This window comes from Centruroides sculpturatus, unplaced genomic scaffold (assembly GCF_000671375.1).
Source record: "Centruroides sculpturatus isolate CEXI.00-Female unplaced genomic scaffold, Cexi_2.0 scaffold1588, whole genome shotgun sequence".
Taxonomy (NCBI): Eukaryota; Metazoa; Arthropoda; class Arachnida; order Scorpiones; family Buthidae; genus Centruroides; species Centruroides sculpturatus.
In genome coordinates this window covers 147,117-165,803 of record NW_019385741.1, presented here as the reverse complement: position 1 = coordinate 165,803, position 18,687 = coordinate 147,117, and the positions used below count along the sequence as shown (strand labels likewise).

The window sequence follows — 18,687 nt, the reverse complement described above, 5'->3', positions numbered from 1 at the left end:
AACATAATGGTTTATTTATTAATATTATAAAGATAGTTTACCATTTTCATGTGTTCTTTTGATATAATGAAACTGAAATGAAAAGAAAATTTATTGCAAATGTATAGGATTGTGTAGTTTGGTCATTGTTTATATTTACTGAATTACTAAATTGTTTATAACTGACAAGTTTAATATATGTTTTTAAATAACACAATGCTAAGGTGTTTTTATTATATTGGAAAATTGCAGTAAATTAATTTTAAAAAATAACTCAAGTTAAATTTTGATATTGCATCTTATGTACTTAATTTTCATTAATTATGAAAAATACAAATGGTTATTTTGAATTAATTTCTTCACAAATTTGTTTTTTGTTTGATGGAGGTTATTATTTTTATTTTCTCTACAAAAGTAAATAAAATTAATCAAAAATATTAGCATTTCTTATGTATAAATAAAACTGTCAAATTCTAGGCCATAAACATGTTATTTATTCCGTTCGATATTATACAAATGGAATTTATTGATGTTCACAACATATAGATAAGAATCAAACAAGAACTGTTCATATTAGAACAGAATTTATTAAATTTTTTGTAGAAAAGGAACAATAGGTATGAATTCCATTAAAGATTATCCTACCAGTATGGAAATAATGTTTTACAATAGCAAGTGTATGCCAGTAAATTGGAATGCTTTAAAAAGACATAGTTCTTTACAGATAATGCTCAAAAACTTGACAGTTTGAGAATATGTAGCTTTTAAAATAGGTATCATTTGAATATGTTTATTGGTATAGCAGCTTAAATATGAATAAAATGATGCCCATTTTGCATATTAACATTAGTACTGTATGTCATCAGTTACAGCATGAAATTCCAAAAATGTATATATTGTAGAAAGGTTGGATTTATGCATAAGTTAAACAAGCTATAGCAGTTTATTGGCCTCACACTACAAGGCTAGAGTTTCAGGTTTTAAATTATTATTTGATAGAGGAGAAAGAGTTTTTATATATTATAGCTTAGGACAACAGCTCTCTCATGAGACGGTGCCTTAATGTGGCGAGAGAGTTTGCATACATCTGAGAAATTGGAAGCTATGGCGTCAGGAGCTATGCACTCCCAGAAGGGCCACCCATGGCGGAAAGGTTTCAGTGGAGACGTCAGACGAAACCTGTTTCAAAAGGTCCACATACGACCTTTTCAACTAAATTGTGATCCAAGAAAGCAACGGGAAACTACTTGGATTATTCATCCCTTGTAAACTTCGTTGATGGCAAGCAAAATTAACCACAGCCCCGAATTTCGGCATCCCTTAAATGGGACAGGGGTGCTAAGAATCTCTGAGCTTGCGTCGAAGAATTCTCTAAAAATAGCTACATGGAATGTCAGAAGCCTACTACAACCAGGAAAACTGGCCAACGTTTTACAAGAAATGGAATGCATCAACATAAACTTACTTGTTCTAAGCAAAACTAAATGGCCTGGAACAAAGAAGTTTATATCAAACGACCGCCATGTCTTCTGTTCTGGAGGAGAAGAGAACACCAAGCAGACATATGGCATTGCTTTCATTGTCCACAAACAACTGGCCAACAAAATCACCAGTTTCACCCCAATATCAGAGCAAATCGCACTACTAAGGTTAGCAGGCAATAAGATCAACCTGAATGTGCTCCAGGTCTATGCACCAATGGCGGACAAAGACAATCAAGAAATTGAATTGTTCTATGACCAGCTAAGCAACACCTTAAAGCCGTTGAAGAAGCACGACATTACGGTCATCCTCAGTGACTTTAATTCCAAAGTTGGTCGAGGAAGACTACAAAACATAGTCGGTGAACATGGCTTGGGGACTTAGAATGAACGAGGTGACAGGCTCGTTCAGTTCTGTCAAGAAGAAAAATTTAGCATCATAAACACTTGGTTTAAACTACCTCCTCGATGACTGTACACCTGGATCTGTCCACAAGACACTGACAACAATATCGTCAGGAACCAAATTGATTACATCTTAAATTAATCAACATCGGATATAAGTCAAATGCCCTCAGAGCAAAAACTTATCCTGGAGCTGGCATATCATCAGACCATAACCCAGTGACTACGCCTCAAACTACGATCAGCAAAACACACAAGAGCAACAAAAAGAATCAATCTGGAGAAGCTGAAGAGTAATGCCATCAGGCAACAATTACAACTGCATCTCAAGAATTCAATCAGATCGATTGAAGCAGCAACAACAGATGTACAAACATTTGGGCGCTCACTGAAACAGTGCATCAATGAAACAGCAGAAACCCTGCTGGGACATCAGGTGCGGAAAAAGAAACAACAGTGGATGACCCAGTAGATTCTAGATCTAATGGACGCTCGGAGAATACTCAAAAGTGATAACAACTGAGAAAAATACAAAGAAATACAACAAAAGATCAAACAAGAAATCTGAAAGGCAAAGGAAAAATGGATGGAAGAGCAGTGTGCAGAAATCGAAGACCTAATTAAGAAAAACGATAACTTTAACCTGCACAAGAAGCTCAAAGAAGCTGGAAGCATCTACAAACTGGCTCCAATCCCAAGCTTATATATGGGCAACAATCAACCTATATTAAGCAAACAAGTCAAACTCGACACCTGGAAGAACTATATATACAATCTGTTTGGCGCCAATAGAAAACCAGCAGAATTGCAACAACAAGTGCAGGAAAACAATCTCCACATACTATCGTCTGAAGTGGAACATGCCATCTGTAAAGCAAGGCCTGTGGACCTGACCAGATTCACGTGGAACTGCTGAAGCAGCTGGACTACAACAACATCCAGCAATTAACGAAATGGTTCAGTCAAATCTACAACAACAATGTTATTCCATCTGACTGGCTCCAATTAATCTTTGTGGCCCTACCAAAAAAGGCTACCAGCCGAAAATGTGAAGACTTCAGGCTGATCAGTTTAATGAGTCAGGTGCTAAAAGTCTTTCTCAAGGTGATTCAGCAAAGAATAAGATGTAAATGAGAACATGCACTAGGAAACACATAGTTTGGCTTCTGCAGGGGGCTGGGCACCAGAGAGGCAATTTTCTGCTTACAAATACTGATACAGAGGTGCCATGAACGTCAAAAAGAAGTGTACATATGTTTTATTGACTATGAGAAAAATCTTTCGACTCAGTAGACCATGGCCACCTAATTAATCAACTGAGAAATCTTGGGCTTGAAACTAATGATATCAACTTTATCACAACTCTCTACTGGAATCAAACAGTCCGGTTCCACTATGACAACAACCTGACAGACCCAATCCCAATTCAAAAAGACGTCTGGCAGGGCTGCCCATTATCTCCATTCTTTTCAATATCTATTCGGAAATGATTTTTGACTGAACACTTGCTGACAAAGAGATTGGCATAAAAGTTAATGGACACTACATCAATAACCTAACATATGCCAACAACACAGCATTAATAGTGGATTCCGAACAAATTTACAGACTATCTTGAATGAAGTGGACACAGAAAGCCAAGCATGGGGGTTACGAATCAACAAAATGAAGGTCAGCAGGACTCCAAGCGAAATCATGATCAAATTAAATAATGAAAAGTTGGAGCAGGTACACCGCTTCAAGTATCTTGGAGTACTAATAGATGACCAGCTGAATCACGAGGTCGAAATCAAGAGCAGAATCGAACAAGCCATGGAGGCATTCACCAAATGGAAAACACTCCTTACTGATAGAAGCTTGAATATCATGCTCAAATTATGCACATTGAAATGCTATATCTGGCCAATTCTGCTCTACGGTGTAGAAACCTGGACTCTAACAGCAGCTACTACAAAAAAGCTCCAGGCCTTCGAAATGTAGCTCTACTGAAGAATGCTGAAAATCCCATGGACGGACAAGATAACCAATGCACAGGTCTTGCAGGACATGCACACAGACCAGGACCTGATCAAAACCATCATCAGCAGGAATGCAAATACCTAGGCCACATCGCTAGAACTACCAAAAATACCATCTACTGCCATCATCCTGGAGGGCAGGATTGAAGGCAAGAAACGTCCAGGCAGACCGAAAACAGCCTGGCTAGATAACATCAACACCTGGCTTGATATGACAACAGCACAAGTTGTACACACATTGCTAGACAGAGAACAATATCAAAATGAAGTCACAAACGCCATTTGGCAGCATTAAAGAAGAAGAAGGACAACAGCAAGTCTAAATTCAGCCCTGGTTGTAGATAATCTTAAACAAATCATTTGGAAAATGTATCATGTGATTTGGTATGCCATATTCATGTTTGTTTTGAATTATAAAAGTTTGTTATTTGTTGCATATTGTCATTAGTAATGAGACATGAATTAATTAGTACAACTCCTAAAATAAATGCTGAAATAAAGAATGAAACATTAGTGTTTCATCTTCAAACATAATCGATTTTTATCATTTTCTGTGTGGTACAGATGAAAATTATCTGGAGCCCTAATAAAAAATATCATTAATTAAATCCTTTACTAATGGTAAAAGATACCTAATGGCATGTATTGATATCAAACCCATGCACAGGTTTTATAAAAGGGTGTAGTTTTAAAAAACATTGTTTTTTTGTAATGCAGTTTATTAAGTTTTACAATATAAGTGTATAGAGTAACATGAATTTTTTTCTGTTAATATAAAGAGTAACACAATATAGTAGACTAAGGGAAACTGAATGAATACAAAATAAATATGTTATATACAATATACTATTTAATTTTAATTTTTTTAAATGTGAGGGGTTAAACATCCAAATCTCCATGGGCATGGCCTTGATATTAATTGGCAGGAAATGATGTTGAATAAGAACAAATGGCAAGTCATCTGTAATCATTTACTTTATATAAAGAAACAGTTAAATGGTGGAAATGATATCAAATATTGTTAAATGGTTGTAAAATATTTTCATATTTAAATTTACACACAAAAAGTACTGTAAAAGTTTTGAGTCATATAATATTTAATGCATTTAACATTTACATTTTTTGTGTGAATTTAAACATGATCAATGGAATTGATTAATATTTTGAATATTTTCACGTTTTTGAATTCTGAATATATGATGTCAACTTGCATTAAATTATTACAATTGATGATGTTGCAAATCATTAGATTATTTGAAACTAACAAATAATAGGAATAATAGTTGGTTTTCTTTCAAAATGATATTTTTATTACAGGCTCAATAGTTATGAATGCAATGTTTTGGAGAGAGTGAAACTAGATTATAGGAGATAGATTGAATTTTTAATTCATAACTAACTGATCTTCTATCCAAAAAAAAATCTTACTGCACAACAATAATGTCTCTGTTCTGCTATCTTTTAACATTTATAATTATAAATTTTTTCAGCCAGTTTTACTAATCCAAATTTTAACTATTCGATTCTTGAGGATATCTGATCAAGACATTTTTTTAATTGTTATGACAAGTAGATGGTAAAAATATCAAATATGTAGCTTTGTTTTAATCACAAATTTTCTAATGGTGTTTGAAAACTTCTGATATTGTGAGGGTTGTGAATCAAACTATAAAGAACAATACATTTGAGTTTTCTAAAGTTATTTTCCAATATACAAAAGATTATGTTATAAAACATATTCTACTCTAGAATATGAATTGTCCATTAGTTCACTCATTTAAATCAAAATTCTAGTAGAAAATGTAATTTTATCATTTCTGAAATGATTTTTGTTCACAATAAAAAAATATATTGCTGGAATTTAAAGGTTATATATATTCCTTTAAAATGTTGTTTGGCTATTTTGGTTTGTTCATTTCCCTTATTTAAGAGTTCTTTTAAAGTAAATGATTACAGATGAATTGCCATTTGTTGTTATTTAATATCCTTTCCTCCCAGTTGACATCATTTAATATCATTTAACATTGATAGATGGTTTCAAATAATATTTTTACTGTCAAAATATATATTATTAATTAAAGTTTAAAATGGTTTTTTAAAAATCATTTTAAATCAAAACTTTCATTTTGAAAACATTGCTTTTAATAATACTTATTTTATTTTTTTTAATTCTAAGATACACTTTTTAAAATCTTTTTTTACTTGTCTGAAACAGAGATGAATCTTCAAATCAGTGACATCTCATATTTGCTGTTGAAAACAACAATTGCTGTCATTACAAATAAACTGTGTTGTACATTATATAATAATAGTAGATATTTTTGTCAATGCTCTGGTTAATTCAAATGAGATTTGTTGGTCATGTTTAATTGAAATTTCTTTTTATAATTTAAAATGCTGTCAAGATGAAATTACAATACAGCATTAAATGAAATGTTGTTGTAGAATAGCAAAGTGCTATTCTACAACAACATTTTGTAAGTGTCAAAGTGTCAAACTGTCCATTTTATGGCATTTGTGTTATTCCTCTAACTTACTATATAACAAAACTTAATAATGTAAGATAAGAAGACAACCATAATAAATTCCAGCACAAACGTTTAATGAAACTGATGAACACTTTTAGCTTCATTAATAGGCCAGTTTTAAATCAAATAACATAAACCTATAGAATTCAATGCTGAAATATTAGAATGCATAGATTTTTTATAATTTTACGTTACAAATTTAAAAAATTTTGGTAGAAAAATGTAAATATTACATTTATTGAACGTGTAAACTGGAACTAACACAGAAAAATCATATCTTTCTCACACTTTCCAGCACAATAATAAACAAACATATGTCACATTCAGGGTCTGCATCAATTGAATACAAAATCAAACATCTATAGCACGGGTTCCCAACCTATGGGTCGCGACCCAGAAGGGGGTCGCGACGGGCTTTCTGTGGGGTCGCCAACTTATACAGTAAACTAAAAAAAATATTCACTATAATGCAATTTTTATTTTTAATGGTGTCTTGAAGTTTGAATAATTTCATATATTTTTTTTAAATTAAAATAAGTGTAATCTAGGTACGCTATTCTGTCACAGTTGGTTGAAACATGTGTTGAGAGTTTGAGAGAAATAAATTAAATGTTGAGAATGACATGAGATTGGCATTAACAAAAACTCTCCCGCGAATTTTGAAACTGGTTAATAACTTGCAATTTCAACCATCGCATTAAATTATTAAACAATTTTAATAAAATTTAAAGAAAAAAACTAATTTCGTTGTTTTTTTAATTACCTTATTAAAAATGCCTTTTTCAATTGTATCGGGGTCGCGGGACACTTGGCTTTTATAAAAAGGGGTCGCCACCTGAAAAAGGTTGGGAACCGTTGATCTATAGAATGTTTGATTTTGTATTTATAGGAAAGTTGGCAATGTTCCGAACTTTGAAGTGAGTTCAAAGTTCGGAACATTGCCAACTTTCTTATCTTTACCAATAGTAAGGATAAGATAGAAAACAGCAGAACTTCTGAGAGTGTATTCCATACTGCTTTATGACAGCAGATTTGATAGAAATCTGACATATATAGGCTTAACAAGTAGATCTTTAGCATAAAGGCTCAAGGAATATCAATATGATATTCAAATATTCTGCTTCTCTATGTCCACGAAAAAATCTCTCTCTTATAGCCTAGACAAAAGCTATGATCGATTTCTCCTTCATGACAATTTTCAATATCCCAAAAAACACCAATTGGTGGTAATGCTTCCAAAGACACATTTTGAAATTTTGCAGCTAGATTGTTTTGTGGGCTATTTCTCTTATTCATCTTTGCCATCTTATATATAAATTTTGCAATTAAAACAATGCATGAGAAGATTTGTGGATACACATAGTATGCCTGCAACAATTTTATTAATATCTGAGTATTTTTGTATAATAAGTACCATCAATGCATGCAGAATGGCGGATGGAATTTTTAGAAATATGATATTAATAAAAACAAACATAGTACAGCTGTAACATAATATGCAAGTGAACAAGGGGTGTTTCCATGATGGGCAGAGGCAAAGCTTTTAAAATGCACATTCAGTAACCACAAACTGGAGACATTTGAGATATTTTCCACAACACTGAAAATGAAGTTGAATTAAAGTAATGAATTTTTATCTATATTCACAGCATGACAATCAATCCAGCAATGAGTTGCTTAACTTTCTCAGAAACATTTGGTGGTGCTATCTGTTATAATATTTTTTTATTACAAACTTTTTATGTTTTTGAACTATTATAAAATGGCAAAAAGCTTATTTTGAGGGTAGGGATGGGTTTTTATTTTAAAAAATTGTAAATGCTAAAACGAGTAAAATTGTTATTAAGTCTGACTCTACTGGAGATACACACGACCCCTTGTATCTCCCCACCCCCTTGACCTTTAATCACCAAAATTTAATAGCATCAATCCTCCTAATAAAAAAACCTCCCTGCAAAATTTAAAAAATTTTTGATAAAAAGCACAGGCGTTATTAAGCTTGAAATAGAGTAAACAAAATCATGTTCCTACATACACTATACCAACAACATCCATACAGAAAAAAACCCCAATTTTTTGCATTTTACAGTTCTGAGTCCAAAAATGTTTATTAAAGTGTTTAATTTATTGGTAGTTTAAATAGTTTTATGCAGATAACCCTCAATATGTGTGGTTTCAATCAGTATGCGTTTGTTCTGAGGGAAGTTCAACATTGCCAGTTCAACACAGCTCAGAGCTAGCCATGCTAAACTGATCCTTTCCACTTCAGCTCACTTTTAGTTAGTAGGAAGAAGTGAAATCTTTATTGTCCTAGTGCAATACTATTATTCAGATAGTTTAATTCCTATTTTCACATTTAATTAATATAATTTCTACAAACATTTTTGTTTTCATGTTTTAACTTTTATGGAAAACTCAATAGAGAAAAAAGAAGATACTAAGTTTTGAGAGTGATGTTTGATAAATATTTTACTTAATTTAAAAAGTTTTTATTTTGATTTTTTGTTTGGTCTACTTTAGTGATTAGTCTAAATACCGCATAATGAATTTTTAATGTTATTTCCCTGATTTGTTTTTATTTTTATACTATACTATGCTGCTGTACTTTGTCTAAAATCTTTAATTAATTAATAATTCTATATAGATATGTTTTTTAATTTGCTTTTTTCATTTTCCATGTTTTTACTCTGTCCAAGCAAATCTTAGGGACTCTTAGCTTGATTTCTGGTTAGGTTCTCATCCTAAGTTATGGTAGGTTAGTTTAGTTAGTGAGTAAGTTAATGTTTAAAAAAATAAAAAATAAAATAAATAAAACAAAATTTAAAAAAATAAAATAAAATAAAAATAAAAAATTTGGGGTCTTGCATGTTTGTCTTTTGTCAGTCTGTTTGTCTCATCTAGTTTGTTATTGTGTTTGTTTGTTTTATCGTGCTGTCTGTCTAGCTGTTAAGGAGTATTAAGATTCACACTCACGTTCAGTTTCATTAGCATTAAGTAGTTATAAGTCTTCCTACTAACAGCCACTTGACACTGACCTCTACACTTAGCTATTCATGGTGGCACTGAATCATTGGTGTTTGCTACACTCGGGTTTTCTTTTAGACCCTTCGGGAGACTGTGGCCTTTTAGCCTAAAAACTGTATGCCAACATCAAACATAGAGGGTACTGTAGCCATACGTATGCTGTTCAGAGGGATCCTACCTTTCTCTACTATCTATCTCCTCTCTCTCCTCCTTTCCCTCTCCTTTCCCTTACCCTTTTTTCCACTGGCTAAATACCTCGTGTACAGCTGAAGTCTTTCTTGTATGTATGTCCAAGCAAATCTAAATTTAAATGTTATGATTTCAAACAACTTAATGATTTTATTTGTGAATTAATTTATTTCCCATTGATTGTTAATTTGATATGTGTGGTTTCCATATATGCAATATAATTGCAGAACCAATTAACTGCATGTATTAAGGATTACAGTTGACCCCCTCTATAACACTGTTGGTCATTCCATTTTATATGAATTCCATGTTGTACGAGTCACTTAGATTTTACAAATACATGAGCCATTCACAGCCTGGCATACGTATTTGTAAAATCTAAGTGACTTGTACTGTACAACATGAAATTCATATAAAACGGAATTATCAACAGTGTTATAGGGTACCTGTATTTTTATATGTAGATTGTACCTGTATTTTTATATGAAAGAAATGAATCTGTTTTTATTCAGATGCATCAAAATGTTTCTTTGTAAGCATATTAAATGTCTTTGGTGCTCCATTTTAACTCTTATCTGCTAGGGATATAAATTTATAATTAAAATTAATATTTAATAAATAATGAATAAGCTATTATAAATATTTCTTTAATTGATTTGAATTATATAAAATACATAAATAAAGTTAAAAATTTTAAATTTAATCTCTTTTGTCAGTGAAAAGAATAATATATTTGAAAAATGTCGTCGAGAGAAACAGGGGTATCTTTACCCCATTCTCAAAGTAGTCCAAGTGGTATGGATTGTGTATCTTCCTCTCCAGAACCAAAAAGAGTAGGACGTATGATGTCAGTAGAAATCCATTTTCTTGATGATTCAGTAAATATGTTTCAAATCCAGGTAATTTTATTTATACAAATTAATTTGATGAATGCATTTTAAATTTGATTATCTAACTTTACAGATTTTTATGTAAAGTGCTTTAAATTTTCTTTTCTTATATAAATATACAGTATGGGATGTTTGAAAAGTTTCTGGAAAGTGGTATTATTCATATATAGAATGCTACATTTATAATTGACATAAGTATAAACTTCAGGGTTCTACTTCATTTCTTTAAAAAGTGATTGTTAAAACAAGGTTCAACAATATAAAATAAATTTACTTAATAAAGAGAAAAATAAAATTATTTATCAAAGAGAATACACCTCATTTATATTTAATGTATCTTTAGTCTTACACAGAATTAGAACATTAAACTATTCAGTAAAACAGTATTCATCATAAACTATAAAAACAACCACTCATATCTTTAAATACAGTGTGAATTTTACTTTACCTAACATTTTCAGGTGTTTTAAATGTCTTTTCTCAGGATAAAAACTGATTACAATTTAGAAATAAGAATGAAAGATGTATTTTGGAACAATTTGCATTTCAAAATTTTAAAGCTTTAGAATCTCAACCGTTTGGCTGCATATGTTGGACTTCCACATAGATTAAAAATAAATTAACAAGATGACATATTCCAACATTGAAAATTAACATGTATGTTGAACAGAAACGTACTCGGCAAAATAATTATTCAAGTAACAAACACCTTATTTTTTGCCAAGGGAGTTTTATTAAAAAACTAACGTTTTTGATCTACTCCATAGATCATCTTCAGGTTTAAACATTCGAATTTGGAATAACAAAAAATAGAACACCAAATTCAAAGAGATAAATACCGATAACGTAGCAACTAATTAAAATAAAAGTTAAAGCGTAAAAATACATAAATGTAAAAATAAATAACATACAACCATTAAATATTATTATTATAAGCCACTCTCCTTTAACCAATAAAAATCATTATGGTTCCCATAACGCAATTGCGGATATGGCGCAATTCAAGAGCTACTTGTAAGTTTTTTAAGTTTTTGAACGGCGTACTTCCATGCTGAGGGTAGGCCCTCTGCATCTCTGGCGTTTATGCATTTTTCATTTAGCTTGCTCCTATATATTTCCATTTTTTCAGCAGTTTTCGCTAAAGTTGTGGAGTGCACTTGCTTGATGATTTCTGCATCCTCCCATCTAACTACGGATCCTTGGGCCTGAGCCATCTGGGCCAGAATTGTTGCGTTAGATCTTTTTCTAATATCGTATTTATTCTCTTTAACCCTTATTCCTAGGTTTCTCGTTGTAACTCCTATGTACTCCTTTTCTATTCCTAACTGCTGGTTCTCGTAAAACTTAAAAAACTTACAAGTAGCTCTTGAATTGCGCCATATCCGCAATTGCTTATTGCATATATCCGCAATTGCTTATTGCATATATCCGCAATTGCTTATTGTAATCTGCAATTGCATATCCGCAATTGCTTACAATAATAATATTTAATGGTTGTATGTTATTTATTTTTACATTTATGTATTTTTACGCTTTAACTTTTATTTTAATTAGTTGCTACGTTATCGGTATTTATCTCTTTGAATTTGAATTTGGTGTTCTATTTTTTGTTATTCCAAATTTGAATGTTTAAACCTGAAGATGATCTATGGAGTAGATCGAAAACGTTAGTTTTTTAATAAAACTCCCTTGGCAAAAAATAAGGTGTTTGTTACTTGAATAACATGTATGTGTTGGATTTAAAGATATGAGGGATTGTTTTTATAGTTTAGAACATTAAATATATTTGAATAAGCTTAAAATATTAAATAAATAATTTATAAAATACATATTCTAAATTGAAAAATTTACAAAAGAAATTTGCATTTTTTAAATAATTAAAAAAGCATTTTGCAGAAATATAATATTACTTTATCACATAATTCCAAATTTCAGAAAGATGTAAAGTTGGAGTATTGCAAGGTTTTATAATTTAATTAAAACTGATTTTATGGAAAATTTTATTATAACATTGAATGGCAAATATAAGATTTTAACTTCTTTCCACTGTTAATAGAATGTATATACTCATAATTTTTATTTCTGTTCCATGGAGTCCTATTTATACACAATCTTCAAACAAATGCTGATAATTTAGATAGAAGTTTATTAACTAATTTTATTAATTTTTATGTTAATTGATTGGTAAAGATTATAGGAATGGATAAAAAAATTTAAGTTGTTTCTTAATGGTATTAAAAACATTTAGGCACATACAACATTAAAATAAAAGAAAGTAAAGGTTAGAAGTAAGTACTTTCTTTATAGCAGAACTTTTTATAAATTTACAAAATTTTAAATAGAACTTAATTGAATTGAAGAAATAAAAATACAAGTTATTGAATTTATGTATAAGTTTGTGCCATGTTATTTTGCCTTTTTTTCTTTTAGTGAAATTGTTGCTGTTAATGCTTGGAAATATTTCATTTCATATTATCACATTCCTATTATGCATGTGTTATTGCTGGAGTATAGGTGCCACTCAATCTCACTGATGCCAACAAAAGTGAATGTGCATCTGGTGCTTCTTTAATTTATCATTATCACTGTGCTTGTGACCAACGGCAATCCTTCTTATGTAGGAAATGCCATATGTTCCTGACCTAACAAACATTAGGTCACAAACATAAATACATAGTTGATTGAATTTTCACATCCATATTTCATCATAATTCAGTTCTAAAGTCAGCAGTACAAACTTATGTGTTAACCCAATACTGTAACAACATAACGTGTAAAATATATTTATAAATATTGTTGTGAATGAATTTACAGTTAAAAAATCCATCAATGAAATGCATAACTTTCCCAGCAATAAAGATAAAATTGTATGTGGTACCATATTTTATGATATTTTATTTTTAAAAAACTTTTTAGAATTTATATAATTAATTATTATAAAAGGCAAAAAGCTTAATTTTGAGGGTAGAATTGAGTTTCATAAGAAAATGTAACTGCTAATAACAAGTAAAATCTTCATTAAGTCCAACTCCCACTCAAGATATGATAAGTGATCCCTCTCTAGCTCCCTACCCTCTTGACCTTTAACCACTAAAATTTAATAACATCAATGCCCCTAATACCCAAACCTCCCTGAAAAATTTTAGAAATTTTTGACAAAAAGTACAGGAGTTATTAAACTTTAAAATGGGTGAACAAAATTGACTCCTCCACAAACACAGACTATATACGTACATTATAGAAAAAAAAATCTCAACTTTTTTTACTTTTCTTGATCTTCTTGATTTTCTTGAAACATCAAGAAATTTCAAGATCTCCTGATTCCAAAAATGTAAAAATTTTGGGAGTCCTTTTTACCAATTGACATACTTTACCTCTGTTATATACAGTATAACAGCCAGGAAATAAAAAAGCAACATTAGTAAACTAAAAATTAAATACAGTCATTTACAGTGTAGGGCCATTAAGCTGTGGGCTTAATCCATGAATTCACTTAAGCAGTGCAAAAAGCTTGGATCCCAATTTTTTGACACTATAGATCGTACGGACCTGGGCATGGCCTCTCAAACACTTGAGGCAGGTGTTGACAGCTGTCATTTTGGCATTTCAAATGTCCATGATTGACGTGCTATGAACTATCGCAGATTAAATATTTAAATGCTGGCTTATAACTTTAAAGAGGTATTTATAGAAGATTAGTCTTTTATTTATCAATAAACAATAAAATAACTTACAATGAAATTCAAATACAGTATTAATCTGTTTTATCCACACTGAGTGTCAGTGTTATGGAAGCCGCCATTGTAACTGATTCACACCTTACAATGCTACAAAGTTAATCCGCAATAAATCCACAGTAGTAATTTTTATGAAAAGATGTGAAATAAAATGTTTTAAATGTATTTGATATTTTGTTATTCTTAAATAATAATTTATTATTAATTTCAAGACCGTTAATCAAAAAATATTTATTTTTTCATTGTTTATTGTAATTTATGCATTATCAAAAATTATTTAAGTTGCAGTTAAGCACTTTGGACCCCAATCACTGTGGCTTAATGGCCCTACATTGTAATTGTAATATAAAAAACAGTATGATGTAATCTATGAAAAGATACCTTAAGTCAGAAAAGTAAATTTTATTGAAGAGCAAAACAATGCAATTAAGATCAAAATTTTTGATTTTTAGGTTTTCATTTCTTAGGTGTTGGTACAAAAAAAAAACAAATTTCTTTGTTTAAATGTAATTTTATAATTGTTTTTCATACAAATTTTAAGAAAAATGTTAACAAAACACACACCAATAGCATAGAAATCCAGAAAAAAAATATTTAATAAGTAAGTGACAAATGTTTTCAATCATCTTAAACAGCAATTAGCAAAAGCTAAAGTGAAAATACAGTATATGATGACACTCCAGAATTTCCCACAAACAAAGGTATTAGACAAGGAGACTTAATATCACTCAAGCTCTTCACGGCAATCCTAGAAAATGTAAAATAGACTGGAAGAACAAAGATATATCTTTAGATGGAGAACGCCTCAACTATCTAAGATTCACTGACGATATCATCCTGATAGCTAAAGATCTTGCAGAACTACATGAAGTAGTCAACAATTTAAACAAGGTTAGTGATGAAATTGGCCTTAAAATGAACTTGGTGAAAACGAAAGTCATGTACAATGAACTGGTGAAAACGAAAGTCATGTACAATCAAGACATAACAATAAATGACATCACACTAGAAATGGTAGTTGAATATATATACTTGAGACAAGTATAACACACAAATCTGACTCACTACTTCCAGAAATCAACATGAGGATCAAACTAGCATGGTCTACATTCAGACGAAATTCTGAAATCTTTAGGTCTAAAATGCCAATCCATTCTCTGAAGAAAAGAGCATTCAATCAATGCATACTACCAGTCATGACTTATGGATGTGAAACTTGGACACTAAAGAAAGAAATAACAGCAAAACTCCAAGTTGCCCAAAGATCAATGGACAGATGAATGCTAGGAATGACCAAGAGAGATCACAAAAGAATATAGTGGATTAGACAGATAACCCAGGTAACTGATGTGATCCACAGAATTAAATCTCTCAAATGGCAATGGGCAGGACATCTGGCAAGAAGGACTGACAACATATGTTCCATGAGAATTATGATGTGGTATCCACGGGGAATCAAGAGATCCAAAGGACATCCAAAATTAAGATGGGACTATGACATAAGAAACAAGCAGGCACAACATGGTGGAAAGAAGCAAATGATAGGCAAACATGGGCACAAATGGAGGATAATTATGTAAAGGAGGCTACACCATAATTTGAAATGGTAGAACAAGCTAAAGCTGATGATGATGATATACAACAGATAAATTTCAATGTTTCTAAAGCCAAACAACCACTGGATTACATCAGGATACTTTTCTGCAATTGTATTTAATTAATTAATTAATTAATAATTTGTCACTAGAGGGAGGCATTAGGTGCCATCTCTTATTAAATTTAATAAGTATAATTAAATCAATATAAATTAAATAATTTAGAATATTATAAAAGAAAAGAATCGGCTTGGAGCAGACTTGAATCCACAACTCCCGCTTACCGTGCAAATGTGTTGCCAGTTACTCTACCTGAGCCTCCGTTCTAATCTCTTCTTCCAGACATATTTAAATATGATGTAACCATCCTTGGTTATATAATATTACTACATTTAATATGATTTTATTTTTTTTAATCTTAAAATGTACTCTAAATGTACAGTACAATTATATATTATTATTAATATGTATTATTTTTTTTATTGCAGTATAAAACACTGGGACATATATTATTTGAACAGGTTTGTAGAATGTTGAATCTTTTAGAAGTTGATTACTTTGGACTTCAATATTCTGACGCATCAGGAACAAAAGTATGTATGATAAATATTAATAATTAATTTATTTGAATAAGAACAGTAATAAATATAATTATCACTTAGAATTTTATGTTATATTATTTTATATATTTTTTTTATTATTTTAAATTTTTTATGTTTGTTATATTGTATCTTATAATGATCATAAAAATTTTATCTGAATTGTATTTCGTAGTATTAAAACAATCTATTAATTTTCTTTTTCCATTTATAACCCACTTCCTTCTAAATTAATGCTGTTTTTTAAAAACATTGTTTTTTTTGAGCCTATAGTTTAAGAAAGCGAGAAGCAAATAAATTACATTATAAAGTTTAGAAATAATCAAAAATAAGTGGAGGTTTTTAGTTATTTTCAGTTTTAATTTTTTTTATTTTAATTGGTTGCTTTGTTAAATGAGACACTGGCATATTAAGGTTATATGGCTGACCATAATTTTACCCATTATGGAAAGGTCTAACCAACCATAGAGTCAGTCAGCACAAATGAGAGATGAAGAATAACATCTAATTTGTACTGTCCACAATTAATTTTGGGTCTGAGTTATATTTCAACCTAAATCCTAGCAACAGTAAATTCACACCACATAATAATCATTTAATTAATTTTTCATTTTAGAGTTAAGTGAATTGTTTCTTTTAAAATTATAGTTTCACATATGTACAATTTAACAATTCTTAAGGATAATATTTATTTTGTTGAAATGAAAAAGATTTTTTTCTTTCTCATTAATATTCATACTTACAAAACAATCAGAATAAGAAATATGTATGCATTGTAATAACCGTTGATGGTTATAATGTAAGTTATATATATATACTGGAAGAGGAGATCGGACTGGAGGTCCGGGTGGCGTAACTGGTGATGCATCTGCACGGTAAGCAGGAATTGTGGGTTTGAGTCCTGCTCCGGGCCAATTTTTTCTTTTAGTAATTCTAAATTATTTAAACTAATTAATTAAAAATTATGATTATTAAAGTTATTAAGAGATGGCACTTAATGCTTTCCTCTAGTGCCAAATTGTTTGCATAATTTATTTAGAAATATATCTATTTCTATCCTGATAGCATTCAGCTTTGGTTGGTGTCTAGCTTTATAGTATATTGGGTTTAACAATGTTGTTTGTTTAAATATGTATGCATTTACATATTTAAACGAACAACATTGCTAAACCCAATATACTATAATACCAATATACTTATTACATCTCTTATTTACACTAAGAAGCAGGTATTAGTAGCATATTTTATTCATAAAATGTATATACAGTAAATGAGATTATGGGCATTTAATACAAAGAAGAGAAGACAAAAAAATATTAGAGAAGACTGGTTTTCTACTATATATTTTTCACCAATGGTATTAAGTGTTAAAAGATAATTTGCACAATTACATTTAAATAAATAATCTTTATATATAGAAAAAGTTTACATAAAATTTTTCAGTCAGAATTGTTTATGGTACAACAAAACTGAATTTTCTCTGGATCATCTGATATTCAAGTCTGACAAAATGAATTCTTTGCATACTAATGACAATGTATTAAAAATAATAATACAATGTTTAATGTTTACTCAGGATATATTTTTCTTCAATTTTTAATTTTGAAATATATGACTATTTACAAAAATATTATATATTTTGGTAAATAGTCTTATACTTCACAATTAAAAATTGAATAAAAATAACTAATTTTTCAACAAATCATAAGTACTGAAGACAAATAGGAAAATTATCAAAAATGGAGATGTATAGTTTTTATGATTTTTTTGTAAAATTGTTAAAGTATTAATAATGTAATACAAATATGTTTAAATGTAAACAGAAACTGTTGTATCTATTTTATTTATAAAATCAAGCCTCTGCAACAGGACTAATCCTAATAGTAATAAACTTATTATTCTATATATTTATATAATATAAAAATTTTGCTTTTTGATACAGCAGCATATTCATTGTTTATTTCCAACCTAAATTTTACAAATACAGTTATCCCTCTATAGTCCGACGTTTTTTAATCCGACATGCTCAGTAGTCCGACGCACCTCCCGTCAAGGTACCCGTCCCCGTTACGTGTCTGCTTGCACAGAAGCATGTCGCGATGTGAATCTCCCCATCCAATTCTTACTCGATGACACACATTTCGTGTGTTTTATGTGAGCAGTTCTGTTCGAACAGTTGGAGTAGAGAATATTGTAAGTTACTGCTAGCAAAACAATGCGAAATATGTAATTATTTTCGGTA

General features: G+C 30.4%; 1 protein-coding gene across 1 annotated transcript in view; it reads left to right on the top strand.

The window, feature by feature from the left end:
- The first annotated feature begins 10,320 nt into the window (after nucleotides 1-10,320).
- Nucleotides 10,321-18,687, top strand: part of LOC111641688 (FERM, ARHGEF and pleckstrin domain-containing protein 1-like) — a 154,751-nt gene continuing 146,384 nt past the window's right edge. The window contains exons 1-2 of the mRNA XM_023387893.1: nucleotides 10,321-10,523; nucleotides 16,335-16,439. Of these exons, the coding sequence (XP_023243661.1) occupies nucleotides 10,365-10,523; nucleotides 16,335-16,439 (264 nt within the window). The 5' untranslated portion in view covers nucleotides 10,321-10,364. The remainder of the gene's footprint in view (nucleotides 10,524-16,334; nucleotides 16,440-18,687) is intronic.